This window comes from Neopelma chrysocephalum, unplaced genomic scaffold (assembly GCF_003984885.1).
Source record: "Neopelma chrysocephalum unplaced genomic scaffold, ASM398488v2 Primary Assembly neopelma1_24, whole genome shotgun sequence".
NCBI lineage: Eukaryota > Metazoa > Chordata > Aves > Passeriformes > Pipridae > Neopelma > Neopelma chrysocephalum.
In genome coordinates this window covers 7,708,896-7,723,779 of record NW_020897693.1, presented here as the reverse complement: position 1 = coordinate 7,723,779, position 14,884 = coordinate 7,708,896, and the positions used below count along the sequence as shown (strand labels likewise).

Here is a 14,884-nt window from a genome sequence, read left to right as displayed (position 1 = left end):
AAATGCTGGAAAGTCTTCCAAACATTCTAGTCATGACAGAATTTTATTATTTGGTAAAGCTGAAGACAGACACAGGAAGTGCTACTTTTAAATGTTACAAAGTCAAATATTAACGCCAGGAAATGCCAAAAGGAGGGTTTCTGTACAGATCTTGTGCGCATGAATTAGAATTCACAATCTTTATATAGCAACATGTGAATTCTTGCCCCCATATCCCAAATATCTCACTCGTCTATACTACATAAATTAAGATTTAGCCAGTTCGTTTTTTCCTCACATATCAGATAAATACAGACTAGTTCTATGAAAAATGTCAACTTCATTTATGCAGACAGAAGAAGTCCAAATCATCTTCTCATTGGAATTGTTCTTCCAGAGAGATAAGACAGCATGTATGCAATAGTCAACATCCCTTAATTCTACAAAAATCTTAAAAAACAAACAAAAAATCTTAGAGGTTTTCGTGGGTCCCATATAAAGTTTTCAAAAAGTTACTGTTTCAAAAATTCTTTTCCCTTAACACACTCAAACTTTTCTATCAATTCTCTTATGTTATTTTCCTTGTTGCTAGTCTGTTATGATTTTTCTTATGAATTATCAAAGAAATATATAAGTATCCATAGCTTACACATTACTTTAAATTTAAAAAAATGTAGAATGCTTAAAATAATAACCTTTTTCTTTTCTTCTCTTTCTTTCAATAATGTGTCCTTATCCACTAATTTAACCACAGTTGGAAGTCCTAAAGAAGCAAAAAACAGATTAATTAATTTTTGCATTAGTGAAAGATAAATGTGTTTACCCTATGATAACTGTTTTCTTTTTGCATGCTGAATGCAAATACAACTGTGTACTACTCAAAACTGACTAAGAATTTACGTGCTATACGAAAAGATAAAAAATATTGCAATGTATTTTTTTATTCTATATATATATTCAAATATAGTTCTTTAATATAAATTCATACATATGACAATGTACCATTACATATGGTACATATATATGATATGATATAGTTTTGCAGTCCTTGAGTTTGTTTCATTATTCCAGATTAGTCTTGATAGTTTGTTTCAACACTTCTTAGGAAAACAGTAGGATTATAAAAACAGCTACCTACAAAGCTGCAAGACATGATTGGGTACCTTCATGATCTTCAAATCGAACTCCAAGTTCAGGAAGGATGTCATCCCGAAGAGCGTCACTCAACTGCAGCACTTCAGTTACTAAAGAGTATGAAAAGTACTTTTAGTGAAGTAAGATTTGGTGAAAGTATACTTCTGTATGCAATTAAGAAATTGCCACTCTCTCACATAGGCTAGAGAAAGGTCTTTTGTTTTAAAGGGATAAAGCTTTTAAGTAAGTCCTGCATTATTTCAGCTACACAGAGAAGCAGCATGTTTCTTTGCAGGGATTTCAAAACCATAAATTTCCTTCAAGATACACTCATTGTTCCTCAAGGGGAACAGTGTGACAAGATAGATACTTGGGTTAGATGATACTAAGTGCTTATAAGAAACCATTGTTCTTCCTTTCAGCAACTCTCACCTGGTTAAATCTAAGAAGTAATCAGGCTTTCAAAGGTATTATTTCTGGCAGTAGAAACTCCCATCCAGGCAGTGTGCTAAACACTGCACATACTGGTAGATACAACTACTGTTGCTGAGCCTTCATCTCTTCCATAATTCTCAGAGCCTCAGAGAGCTGAGAAGTGAACAGAGCACCAACCATCCTAATACCTTAAAAAACAACAGACACCCTATTTCATTGCATGGTAGTATTCTGTGTTCTCTCTCTTTGTATAGGAAACCATTGCAGCTTATAGAACCTCTTTTGTCTGTTGTAAAATACGTCACTATTTTTCTTGATTACACGCAGTGAATTACATTGATGTTTGATGCAACTCTAAATAATCCATTAAGATAACAAGGGATAAGATTGCTTCACTGGCTGTTAACACAAAAGATGTTGGCTCTAACCTAGGCAAAGGAATTGCACTTATATCAAGACTGTATCAGATATACCTACTGCTTATTCAATACAACAGCATCTGCACAGTTATAAATGTTTACTAATCTAAAATCATGAATAATTGAAAGTTTAAGAAGAAGAAATCCATCAAGGAGAAATGTATAACAAAACGTATTATTTAGGAGAGGATACGTCCTCTGATCAATCTTGTCATCCAAAGGAGCCAGCGCTGTGCTTCTTAAGGCTAAAATGTGCCTGTTCTTTGCAAGCAGTACCATCAGAGCAAAGATGTTTAGGGATTGAGGAGGGGGTTGTTTATGGGCTGCCTCAAGAGGCATTCACTGAGGACAGTGACCAGGAAACTAGTGGGATAGGGCCTTATCATCAGAGCCCACGAACAACCCAGCAGCTAGACACACCTGGGGCCTGTGACTCTTTCCCAGACCTCCCTTCACGTTTTCTGGGAATTTCAAGCCAAAGAGTACTGGATGTGAAACAGATGTTGAGCTGTTGTGAATGGGAACACTATAATGGGGAAGAAGAAGATGAGCTTGAAAAACACCGTGAGAACGCCGGATGTTAAGACTCATAGCAAAAGACAAGAGGAGGCAATGTTACAATGAGCGAGGGCAGAAGGTTTCCCGGTGTGTCCTAGAAGCAGCTTAGAGCAAGATACCACGTGGCAACAGAGCCCATGGTAGGAAATGAAGACCCAGGCAGAGTTCAGACATGGACACCTTTATCAATTTAAGCAGATGTCCTGAGGTTAAGAACCAACAACCAAAGAGACTTGCTCTTTTTTGAGCATCTGAATAACAATTTGTTGCTAATAAGAATTCTTCCCAAGCACTGGCAAGACAGATGCTTGGACCAACCAACCATTGCTGCATTTCGTGGAGGTTTTCTGCATTTTTTTCCCCTGTGCAGCCAGCAGAGTGTTTTGCTTTTTCTGTTTACCACCATTCCTAAACAGGTTCACGAATTAAGACTCGACTGCAAATGATCAGTGCAGATTTCCAGTTTGAATACCAATAAACTTAAAAAATAGAAAATTTCATTTACTAGCATCTTTGAATGTTAGCCATTTTGGATACTGTAACATTTTTGTAGAGTATATACATTGATTGATTCTTACTAAAACCCATAGTTTTACAAATGGCTATTCTGTGAAATGTTTTGTACATATAGATACATTTTCAAAGTATATGTATATGGATGGGTACATTTGTATTACTCTGGAGGTTTTATAGGAGCCACATACTTTTTATTTAACCTCTAAGAATACTGCAAGCAATACAGATTATTTTAATTAATATTTAACACAATCCCGCCAGCATCAGGCTATGATGGGGAGACTCCCTTTGCTCACAGCCACATAGAGGCAATATCCCCAGCCACTAATCAGAACAACTTCTACAGTAATTTAACACTTCCTGCAAGCAAGAATTTAATGGATAGAGGGAAACAAGTCTGTAGTATGTCAGTGCAGGTCCTGCCAACCACCACTCAGCTTCCATATATCCAAATAGTTTAACAGAAATGTACCTCTCTGGTCAAATTGCAGAGTGCTCTGTACCCCAACCAAACAGAAACTAGATCCAGCTGTATTCTTACTGTCCATTTTCAGGCAAAAAAATCAATACCTTCCAAGTACGAAACTCAAATTCCTCTAAGCAGTCTAGTGCTACGTATGTTCTAAAAATGATCTACAAGAAGCCCTGTGATATTTAAACCTTACGATTGTTAAAAGCAAGGATCTGTTTAGCTCAACCATCAGAATGAAAGGGACAAAAAAAGCCTTATATAAAAGAAGTATTTACATTAAATACCAAAAGACCAAAGCTCACATTTTTGGCTGAGGATACACACACAAACTTCTTGAATTAATTCAAACCATAATAAACATTTAGTGTTGGAACTAATAAGCCTATTTCTCAGCATCAGTTAGGCCTATAGGAGTTTGACAGTAATAGCTGAGTAGTCTCATTAACAATTACAGTTTCGTGCTTTTAAGGTAAACTTATTAGCCCTTAGAAGGACTCCAAACAACAGCAAAATGAGAGTTCACAGTCTTTGCCAGCTGAATAGGTTACCAGGCACTACAAGTAATTTTATATTTCTGTGTAATATATGGGTTACAAATATATATGTTTTATGTATAAAAATGCCCTGTTTTGCCTCAAGGACAAATCTGAGTGTAGAAGTTTTAAGAAAACAAGAATCAAATACATTTTGAAGACATGTAAAATTCCACACGGAATAGTAGAAAATAATAAGAGTTCCATTAGGAAATAATCAACCAGTAAAATCAAAGAGGGCTTAATGGAACAACCTTTTTAACATTATATAGTTCTGCTGCCAACACACACAGCATGATCAAAGCTTTTCAGAAGGATTAAAAAAGCACCCAAAACAACTTCTAGCAAACTCCCATATGAATTCTCCAGAAAAAGCACTCAATTACCATCAGGGAAGCTACAATTCCAACTATGCTAACAAATAATAATGAGCATCTTGGGCTATTTAAACACAGACAGTATCATTGTGCAGCAATCTACACTTCTAATAGAACTCAAGCTCCCCGAGGAAGAGATCAGGGGTACTTTCATACCTGGAAAGCAGGGAGTGCCCTAATCTAGAAAAACAACAGCTAGACCTTGTCATTCCAGACCTTTTAGATTCTTTAGGAAATTAAAAGAAAGTTAGCCTGTAAAAGATTCTCAAATTAAAGAGACAGGTAGCAGAGATGCAAATATTCAAACAAGCTTGGACTTAGAAGATGCCTTACTTTTATTCTCTAAGCAAAGAGAGGGTCTATAAGCTGCCCCACACCCCCATCCCCACCCTCCTCCACCAGTTTGATTCCTACAACCTCCAAGTCTCATAATCAACAATACAGGAAAAAGTGAACTCTCACCTTTCTTCTCTCTGGCAATTTGTCGCACTCCTTCTCTGAACTCAGAAAGAACTTGCAGGTATGGCATCACTGTAGATTCAATCTGCAGGATCATTATTTCCACAGTTAGCTAATCATCATTTAGGCATAAAACATGTCCTTACCCACTTCATATTTATGTGCTGTTGGATGGAACTTGACCCTTAGGGAAGATCTGTATCAATAAAAATTGTCTTTGTTCTATTAATGTCAAAGGATAGACGATAATTTGCATTAGCTGTCAATTTTCCTTTTGTGCAGATAAAATCAGCTTGTGAAGTTCAGCATCTCCCCATTCCCTTTTCATCTCCTTTCAGCTAGATCCACAACTTCCACAGGGCTACGTTACAGTCCAGCTAACTATAATGCAGTACAGGGATAAAAATAGCACTCAGATGAATTTGCTCCTTCATGTTCTGTCTTTTCTTACAAAGGGCCAGCTGTTTATCAAACATACTACCAGGTCAAGCTCATGTTAGCACTTATTTTCATTAGGACACAGATATGTTCCTCAGATGTTAGCTTATGCTAATTGTATGTATTTCCAATACAGTGCAGTTGTTTGTAGTCCTCACACAATTCCCTCTCCCACAAACAGTGGGGAAAGATTACTGTTGAATTATTTCAGGTGTAAGTAAATGCTGGTCATGAAATCTCAGAGAAAAAGTCCTGTGAGTCCTGCTCTCAATCGTGGTAATTAGCAACAGCAAGCTATTAGTGGACAGCAGTGACCAGTTACAAAAAACAACTCCAGATCAGTGCTGTCTGCCAACATTTCTCTGGAATCCCAAGAGGAGAAGCCAGGCACCCAGGGGACTGCTTAAATTAAAAATTTCATTACTTTGAAGGGTAGGGGAGAGAGAGAAAAAAAATGCACACTTTTGTCTCCCTTAGAATATCCTGAGCTAAACTGAAATCCACTACTGATGGGCTTGGTAGGGAATACTCAGGATCTTCCTTATTATATCATTACTGGAAATTTCCACGGCACACTAATGTAAGTATTTGCATGGGCAATTATCAGGTGAGTGTTCATTCACATTCTTCAACCACAAGCAAGCTTTCCTCTTCCTTTGATGAATAAAAGGTTTAGCTTTTTTGTTACGCCACTAATGTTTCATTTATTCCTTCTAAGGAGGAACAGAAACACGTGGTCACATCTTTAAATGCACAAAAAACTTGAAAACAGCACTGATGTGTCCATGACAGATTTTTTGTATGAACAAAGCAAGCAAAGTTGATAGCTTTCACGTGGAGTTATTTCTCCTGCCTGTATCACAAAATGTTACTGTTATTACAGAGCCCATCAGCACTATCAAGAGGTATCCCTCAAGTATTTCCAGAAAAGTTCTGCATCACAGCAGAACTGGTTGGGTCACAGCTGGGTGACAAAAGCAAAACAGCCTTCAAAAGCCACATAAAAACTGTGGCTACAAATGAGATCAGAAAAAGAGATTGAAATGTGGATAAAGCTCCAGCTGCCTCCAGGCTGGTTTTGGTGTACCACAAGGAAGTTTAATCAGTATAATTATATTTTTGAAACTACTTAGCATACAAATACTTGTAATGAGTCTTTAGACTGTAGCATGTGCTGTCTGTAATTCACATGTGGTTTCTGAAACAGACTCATCATTCAGAAGACAAGATAATTATTTTTCTGGTTGCTATACAATTTGTCTGTCATTAAATCAAACAAACCTATAAAAAACCCCAACACTTAAAAGAAAAATCCTGCTTCCTAAGCCAATTAATTAGGTCAGATTCAAAAGCTAAAAACATAAATAATGTAATTCAGGTACATATCAGTAATGTCATCACTTTAATAAGCTTTCAAAGGACACAGAGTAATTTTGTATAGTGTACTTTGTCCTTCACTTACATTTATGTTTTGACTGTTCCCTCCAACAGGAAAACCAAGTGCATCATCACTTTCTATGGCACCAAAAATCTGGTCAAGGAAGAAGAAAAGAAAAAACCCACCAAGTCACAGGCATGCAAAAACTAAGCAAAATCACATGTACTAAGCTTTTGAATAGTTCTCATTTAACCCACAATTCACAAATATAAAAAGATGATGTTTTGATTTTTAATTGTTACAGCAAACTAAGCATTGGCTTTCAGATTTAGCACTAAAGCTGCCAGATTTGACATTCTGACTTCATATTTTTTCTACTGTCTAATTTCCTGGCAAATGTTGGGGGCTCTCCACTATTCAAGGGAACATTAGCTGAAAATATAACATAACAGAGAGGACTAAAAATCATTCCTGCTGCAGCACACACTGTAGTTTGGGGTTGTTTTGGTTGGGGTGCGGGGGGGAAATCTCTAGAGACCTGTAAGATTTAAACAAAGACTGTACTGATCCCCGCACACTTGAAAACACAACAGTTACAAATGCACAGTGCAATAGCAACGTTATTACTTAATGTTACATACCTTTAGCATTTGAGTGAGATAGGAACTGATGTTTTCTAGAAGAAGTCTGTTTGGCATTTGTCTGGAAGACTTCTTCGCAGCAATATAGGAGTTACTCTGACTGACTAATGAGCGCATTTCTTCTAAGACAGAGCGAGTGTCAATATTGTCACACAGTGACTCGTGAATTGCTGCCTTCTTGTCGTAAAAACTAAGAAGAAAAAAATTGGGTTTTACTACTGATGTCAGAAACACCTGCAACTTACTCTGAAGAATCTCTATTAGAAGAGTAAGGGGACCTAAAAGTGAGATAATCTTTTGTTGGTCATAGTTTATTTTTGAAGGAAAAATGGATGAGCAAGAAAAAAGGCACTATCATGACGCTGCTGTTTTGCTGCTATGGACAAAGGCAGGATAATCTAATTGGCAACAACTATCCAAACAAATTACATCAAACACTTTTTCAACAATTGGCCTTTTCATGCAAGTTTTTTTAAAGGAGTATAAATTGCTTATTTAGTATCTTCTTGTGCTTACTTTTTTTTTTTTTACAGTATTGCTCTTCTATCCCTATGTATCAGCCAAGTACTCTGTTTAGCATCATTCCAGGAGGGGGCACCAACCTGGAAGTTAACTTACCACAAAGTGCATTGTTATGAATATATTACAAGTAGATAAAAGGAATAAATTCATACAAACCTTTTTCAAGTTTGTGAATAGACATAATAAATAATACAGTATATTAAGTACCACTTCAATGACACAAAGCCTTTACTGTTTCAAACAATGTACTTTTTCCAGAGAAAAGAGAATGAGAAGTGGTAGAAGAAAGGAGACAAAAAAAATACCCACTAAACATCTTCTACTCCTCCCACTTCTTTATCCCTTCCTTTTGACCTCTCTGTTATTTACTATCTTCTCCCCTTTTTTAAAACAAGGGGTTATCTCTACAAATCTCGACTTTAAGATCAAATTTTCAGAAGACACCACCACACAGAAACATCTGCACTTAGTCCTTCAATAGCCAACATTTGTGACCACAAGTGAGCTGAACTAGGAACAATTTTACTACTGCAATGAAAGATGCTTTTATTTTAAATTTCAGACATAATAGAATTCATATAGGAAGCTGTTGGCATTACAAATAATAATGACAGTTTGATCATAAAAGTCAAAGACTGACAAAATTCATATCACTGTGTCAACAACACATTTTCAAACACTGGCACTCTGATCTTTTGCGGTTTTAGTCAAGTCATTTAATTTCTGTTTGCATCAGATTACTCACTACACTTTCAATTGTGTAAAATACTATTTTTCCAGTTGTAACCACTGGAAATTATTGGTCACTTCTCAGACAGAAGGACAGGATTTCAAGTAGTGAAGAAAATGACAGCTATCTAACAAAAAAGTTCTCTTTCCCTTCACAAACAGGGTGACAAGGCATGCCAGTGTACTTAATATAAACAAAAGGGAAACTAACAATTTTATCTTATTTCATAAAGTTATCACAAGATTAAATTGATTGCTTGTAAAGAGTTGGAACGCTCAGTGGAAATGCTGCAGACACAAATATCACTATAAACATTGTAAGTGATTTTGTAAGGAAAAAAAATTAAACATGTAGCTACACAATGGCTATCCAGAGAGAAGTAGAAATGCTCCACTCACTTTTTGTTCAGCTCTGCTTCTTGACTTTCCCATTTCTGAAACTGGCCTGTCACATCAGTGGGAGCTCGAAGAATATCCTTCACATTTAAAAAGAACTCCTACAGAAGAAGAATATAGGTAAAAATCAGTTTCAATTAGACATAACCAGTACTTACTACCAAAGGGCATTATTTCTTATTCAGCCTTCTAAACTTTGTGACTTCAACAGCATTTCAGCCAGGATCTACTGAAAGTCTGTCAAGACAAGGAAACCCACACATTTTGCATAACTCTGGAAATCACAGCTGAGCTGTAATTCAGTTCTGTCTCTTGGCTCTGTCACTGCATGATACACTCTGATACTCTAGCAGCAAGCTGCTCATAATATCATTTTTAAAAATTCTAGGCAACAGTTCTTATGTCAGATTTTAAAGTTTGTTGCAAACAATGAAAGCTGAAGAATAAAATGGCTTTATAGCGAGGATCTGTTTCATGTGGGCATCCAGCTTGGGAAAAAGTCATTTTAACCTATTCTGTGGCCCAAAACAAACATTTCACATAAGAGGCAGAATAGCTTCAGCTGGACAGACCAAGCTCAACAATCTCAAAATGCTGTAAAGCATCCTTTTGGAAAACGTGGGTTTCAATTACAGCTTCAAACTAAGCAGGGACAGGACCTGTGCCTGACCCCTCACATGCCCACAAGGCACAGAGGCAAATGCTCAATGTATGTGGTGTGGAGACAAGGTGGGAATGATACTCCCTCTTTGGCTACATTTGTGTAATGTCTCATCTGGTAGGCATGTTATGTTTTGGATTGAGTTCTATAAGCAACTGAACTGAGAAACTAATCTTGTGTGTAAGTACCAAGCTGTTCAGAGATGTCAAAGCTGGGAAAGAGCACCCAGCTGCAGAGAAATGTAGCAATCTGGAATTTATGTGAGCGTTCAATGGTAGCTCAAGAAACACTATGACATCTCACCTGATGAATTCAGAAAGCAAACTCAGCCAGGGAATAAGGCCTATATATCCTTGGAGTTCTATTCCTTGAAACACATATGACAATGCAAAGTTTAGAGCTGGAGAAGGAATGGAAAACTTACTTACATTCATAAACTTCTCATACTGAATAGCTGACTCCATGGTATTACTTGAATAATCCAGTGTATCCTTCCAAGAGTGCATAAGGAAAGCCAACCGTAACTGTCGTGCTATTAGGAGTTTCAAAATAAACAAGGAAAATTATCACAACCTAAAGCACTTTTACGGCCTCTAGTACTGCAGTGGCTAAGAATCTAATTTTTAAAATTCTTACTATCACTACATGTTCCAAAAAAGCAAGAACTCTACTATCCATACAGATAATACCGACAAGGAACAGAAAAATAAGGAAGCTGTTCTGAAGTTAGTGAAGAAAGATGTCTGAAATTACACTGAATAACAAAATTACCAGTTACCACTGGAAGTACATCAAAAGTATTCACATTCCAAAATAATATTTACCTGTATGTTTCTTCAGTGCATCTTTTATGGTAATAAAATTCTTCAAAGATTTGGACATTTTACAGCCAGCAATTGTTAAGTGGCCAGTATGCAGAAAGTACCGAACCCAGTGATCATTTTCAAAGTATGCCTGCAGGAAAAAAACAAAGCCCAAAGACTCAACACTGTTTACATATACATCCTGAAATAGGAGAACTTAAAGAATAATATCCTGAGAACCAAAACATGTGTTTCTACAAAACATACATCAGGTTTTAAAATTTGAAATATGGATTTATGCAAGTTGCAGCCAAAGCAAAGCACGTTGCTTTTTCACTGCAGAAATTGAAGGCCAGTTCATTCACCTCAGACTGTGCCAGTTCATTGTCATGGTGGGGAAATCGGAGATCAAACCCTCCTCCATGAATATCCATTGACTCTCCTAGAATGGATCCAGCCATTGCAGAACATTCAATGTGCCAGCCTGGACGACCCTGTTAAGAAAAGACATTACCTGACTACCAGCAATTGTCTAAGCAGTTATGGACCTGAAGAAATGGGATACACTGTTACTAAAACAAACAAAAAAAAATTCTCAGTGTCAGTTTCATAAAAGTAAACTGCTGCATCTAAAGATCAAACCTGGCATACACATCTGTAATGTTTGATTATTCTGTTTACTGTTCTTTTAAAAAATTACACTAATATTTTTGATCACAAGAGGGAAAAAAAGGAAACAGAACTTACTGCAGATAAAGCTTATTGATAAACAGAGGACAAATGACCAGTAACAGCCATGAAAAGCCTGCATGCAAACTTCTGTTTAAAGTGTCAGACTGATTCACATCCTAAATTATTAAATAAACATTAACAACTGAATCTTATGACTGAATACAATATCTCCATAATTTATACATTGTTAATATGAGGTGAGGCAAAGTACTTGTGTAACTGTGCTATTTAATAAAGTGTAGAAAATCTAAATCCTGATTACCGTGTCCTTACCTTTCCCCATGGAGAGTCCCATGAAGGCTCTCCTGGCTTGGAGGATTTCCACAAAGCAAAATCATTTGGAGAACGCTTCTCACGTAAACAATCAGCTGAGATACTCAGGTCACCTTTCAAAAGAAAAAATGTAAATATACACATTTTACACCAGCATTATTGATTTTTGGCCTTGCTGTACCTCACATGAAGTGAATTAAAAAAAAAAATTAAAAAAAGACCAAACAAACCGCCAAATCACTGAACCATCAAAAATCTTCATAATCAACCCTTGATAATCCTTTGGGACTTTGATTAATGTTTAGTTGACAGGATACTTGACAACTATCAGCTGCGCTGCTTTTTAGGTTTTGACATGAGATTCATCTACATTCTCTCAGCAGGCACAATTCCAATATTGCAGTTACAGAAAAATAAATACAGAAAAAAAAAACCCTATACTCATTGACAAGTAAGATTGCAGAATCAATTCATTCCAAAGTTAGATGGATCCAAATTAGGACTACTATTGTCTTGATGTGCATACACAAAATGATCATAGGATACTTTTTCCACCCCTAATCTCAGCTGCTGCACAGAATGGCTGTTAAATGTTAAATAGCTACATTTACTGTTCTGTTACCGTCACAGATGTGTAATGCATTATGTGCTCAATTAGGTGGTACTCTCATTATAACACCTTTAAAACACAAGGAATTTACCATCTACTGCCTGAGACTAAAAGTGGTCAACAATACCACCTACAGCATAAAAATCCAAGACAGATTAAGGCTAAGATTGTAAATGTTAAACTTCTCAATTAGTTTTGATGTACAGGTGGAGATACCTGCAATCTCCATTGTTTGGAATATGATACGTTATGCACTTTAAATACAGAAATATTATGCTTTTATTTACATTAATTGCAACTTTCACATTATAGTGTTTCTGCTGCTTATAACAGTCAAAATTACATTATCCGTCCAGGTAACAACAATTATCACAAATGAGTCAAAGCAGCTAAGCTGACAAATAATAACTTGATATCTGCATATTCTTCACTAGTTACATTAATCACTTGGCATCAGCCACTATTTGGAAAAGGACATAATTTAACAAAAGTGATTGGTTACATGGTGGAAATGACATATTTATGTTACCACAAAGACGATGGTTTACCTAGAACCTTTTATTTTACATAGAAGATTTCAGCTATAATGGTTTGAAAAAAGGAAAAAAAATCATACCCATTTTAAGTGGCATCTCTCAGATATTGCTAGTTTCACCTAGTATGAGTGTCCTGATTTCACCTGGTACAAGTGCTATATTAAAACCTTTTAATATTCTTTTTATACACTTTGTGGATGATTTGCTACTAAAACTGTACAACCCTGGGAGCAGATAACAAATGAGTCTGGCTTACTGAGCATTTTAAACTAATCCTCTGCTATATCCCTTTTCAAAAAAAATCTATATTTGGATTTAGTTCAACACAATAAAGTTTACAAAGTAAAAACAGTTCTCAGTATTATAAAGGAACCCACATATTTGTCATTAAGTAACCACAGCCTGATGTGGAGAGCTTTCGCCTGGAATGTGGAAGACCCAGCTTCAAGTCTTTGTTCCTACACTGAACCAGATGAATGGCCAAACAACTGGGCTATGGCCAAATGACTGAGCTATTCACAATTCTAACCAAAGAAAAAATCCCACAAACAAACAAACAAAAAACCACCCCAGAAACATCATAGAATAAATAACGCTTCTTGGCATTTTCTAATTAAAAACTTGCAGGGAAGTACTGCCTCAAGCTACAAAACTTTGGCAAAGAAATCTATTGGTAAAGGAAATGCAGCAGGTAAACAATTCAACTCTGAAAGTAACTGATTCGTATGTCACTGAAATCAATTGAAGAGACCAACACATCATCAGTTTCTTCAGCAACTTAAGCAAATGTTATTTCCGCTTTTTACCTTCACCCTCTTGAAGAGCTTTCTGATCCCCTACAGCTTCAGGAACCAACTTAGCGTACGAGTGTTTTTCACTGGCATCAAACTTCATAGTATCAAAGTATACAGATCCATTGGACACATACCTGAAAAGTAAAAGACCATTATTTAGCTAACTTTCTACCACAAGTTAACTGGTTTTTATCCCCAGAATCATAAGTTCTCTAGTGAAACCACTCACAGTATGGTACTGCTCAGTATTGTAAAGATGACTTAGCTGAGCCTAAGTTTTAAGGTCTTACCATAAAGGCTTTGGACAAATCATTGAAAGTCACAATAAAATTGATGACAGGGAAAACAACTAACATCTTTTGTCAAGCTCTTAAGAGGTGAGACATCAGGTAACAGTCACAAGAGAAGAGATATCTGTGATACCTCTAGGACTTTTAATATTTTGCAATAATATAACAAGAATCACATTTGTTTCACAGTCAATTTTGTACTCCTTTGCTTTCCTCATTTTGTCCCACTACAGCCATAACAGCCCTGGCACAAAGGTAAGTTTCAGGACGACCACGAATGCTGATACTTCAGTGCAAAGAATTTTGAACAGTCCCCCTGTCCTTTTTTTTAATGTATGTTTAAAGGAAGAACATGCAAGAAAAATTATGGCATTCAGAACCACAGCCTTTATTTATTCACAATCAAAATACACCCATGTCAAAAAATTCAGGCTATTAACAGAAATAGAAAGCCAAAATTTCAGATGGAAATCTCTCGTGATATCTAGGGATTTCTAGAGCATTAGCTTGATTTTCAAATATAGACAATAGACAATGGTAGAAAAAGAGTTCACAATTACCATTTCTAAAAATTTATGTTATTTACAACTGATTTCTAGCTATCAACTCAGGTGTCAACTTTTTAAACCCCTTGCTGAAGGCCAGAAATCAAACACAGTTCAAGTGAATGGGACTTTGACTATTTATTCTAATGAACAAGGATTTCACCCTATAAATTTAATAATCTAATCTCTCTTTGTAGGACATCATAAAAAGTATGGAATAGCACATTTTCACCACATGAGAAATAACAGGTCTTTTGCAAAAGAAACTGAAATTTCTTTACTTGATGAAAAACTGCTTCTGGAAGAGATCTCTATTGCTCATGAAAACAGAGAAAACAGCTCACAGCTAAGTGCTGAAACCAATCATTCTGGCTTTGATGCAGTATAAGGGCACAACAAAAGCACCCAGTAGCAAACTTACCCATAGCCATTATCCACAATCTTCTTCACAAAATCCACAATTTCTGGCACATATTCACTAACCCGTGTTAAAACATCTGGAGGTAAAACCTATAGATAAAAAGTAGAATTACATATAGATATACATTTATATATATTTATACATGTGTAAATATGCACTAAATATATATATATGTTATATATAGGTTAAAAATTTGCTCAAAAGCAAGTGCTAATAAAATCTAACACTGCTAT

At 36.1% G+C, this 14,884-nt stretch overlaps 1 protein-coding gene across 2 annotated transcripts in view; it reads right to left on the bottom strand.

Moving 5' to 3' along the window:
• Positions 1 to 14,884, bottom strand: part of CARS (cysteinyl-tRNA synthetase) — a 32,997-nt gene that overhangs the window by 4,601 nt on the left and 13,512 nt on the right. For both annotated transcript variants that reach the window (XM_027701884.1, XM_027701894.1), the window contains 12 exons: positions 14,652 to 14,740; positions 13,408 to 13,529; positions 11,456 to 11,568; positions 10,816 to 10,944; positions 10,472 to 10,601; positions 10,076 to 10,179; positions 8,990 to 9,087; positions 7,340 to 7,529; positions 6,783 to 6,851; positions 4,886 to 4,967; positions 1,143 to 1,223; positions 675 to 742 (listed from right to left, as the gene is read on the bottom strand). In XM_027701884.1, the coding sequence (XP_027557685.1) occupies positions 675 to 742; positions 1,143 to 1,223; positions 4,886 to 4,967; positions 6,783 to 6,851; positions 7,340 to 7,529; positions 8,990 to 9,087; positions 10,076 to 10,179; positions 10,472 to 10,601; positions 10,816 to 10,944; positions 11,456 to 11,568; positions 13,408 to 13,529; positions 14,652 to 14,740 (1,275 nt within the window). The remainder of the gene's footprint in view (positions 1 to 674; positions 743 to 1,142; positions 1,224 to 4,885; positions 4,968 to 6,782; positions 6,852 to 7,339; positions 7,530 to 8,989; positions 9,088 to 10,075; positions 10,180 to 10,471; positions 10,602 to 10,815; positions 10,945 to 11,455; positions 11,569 to 13,407; positions 13,530 to 14,651; positions 14,741 to 14,884) is intronic.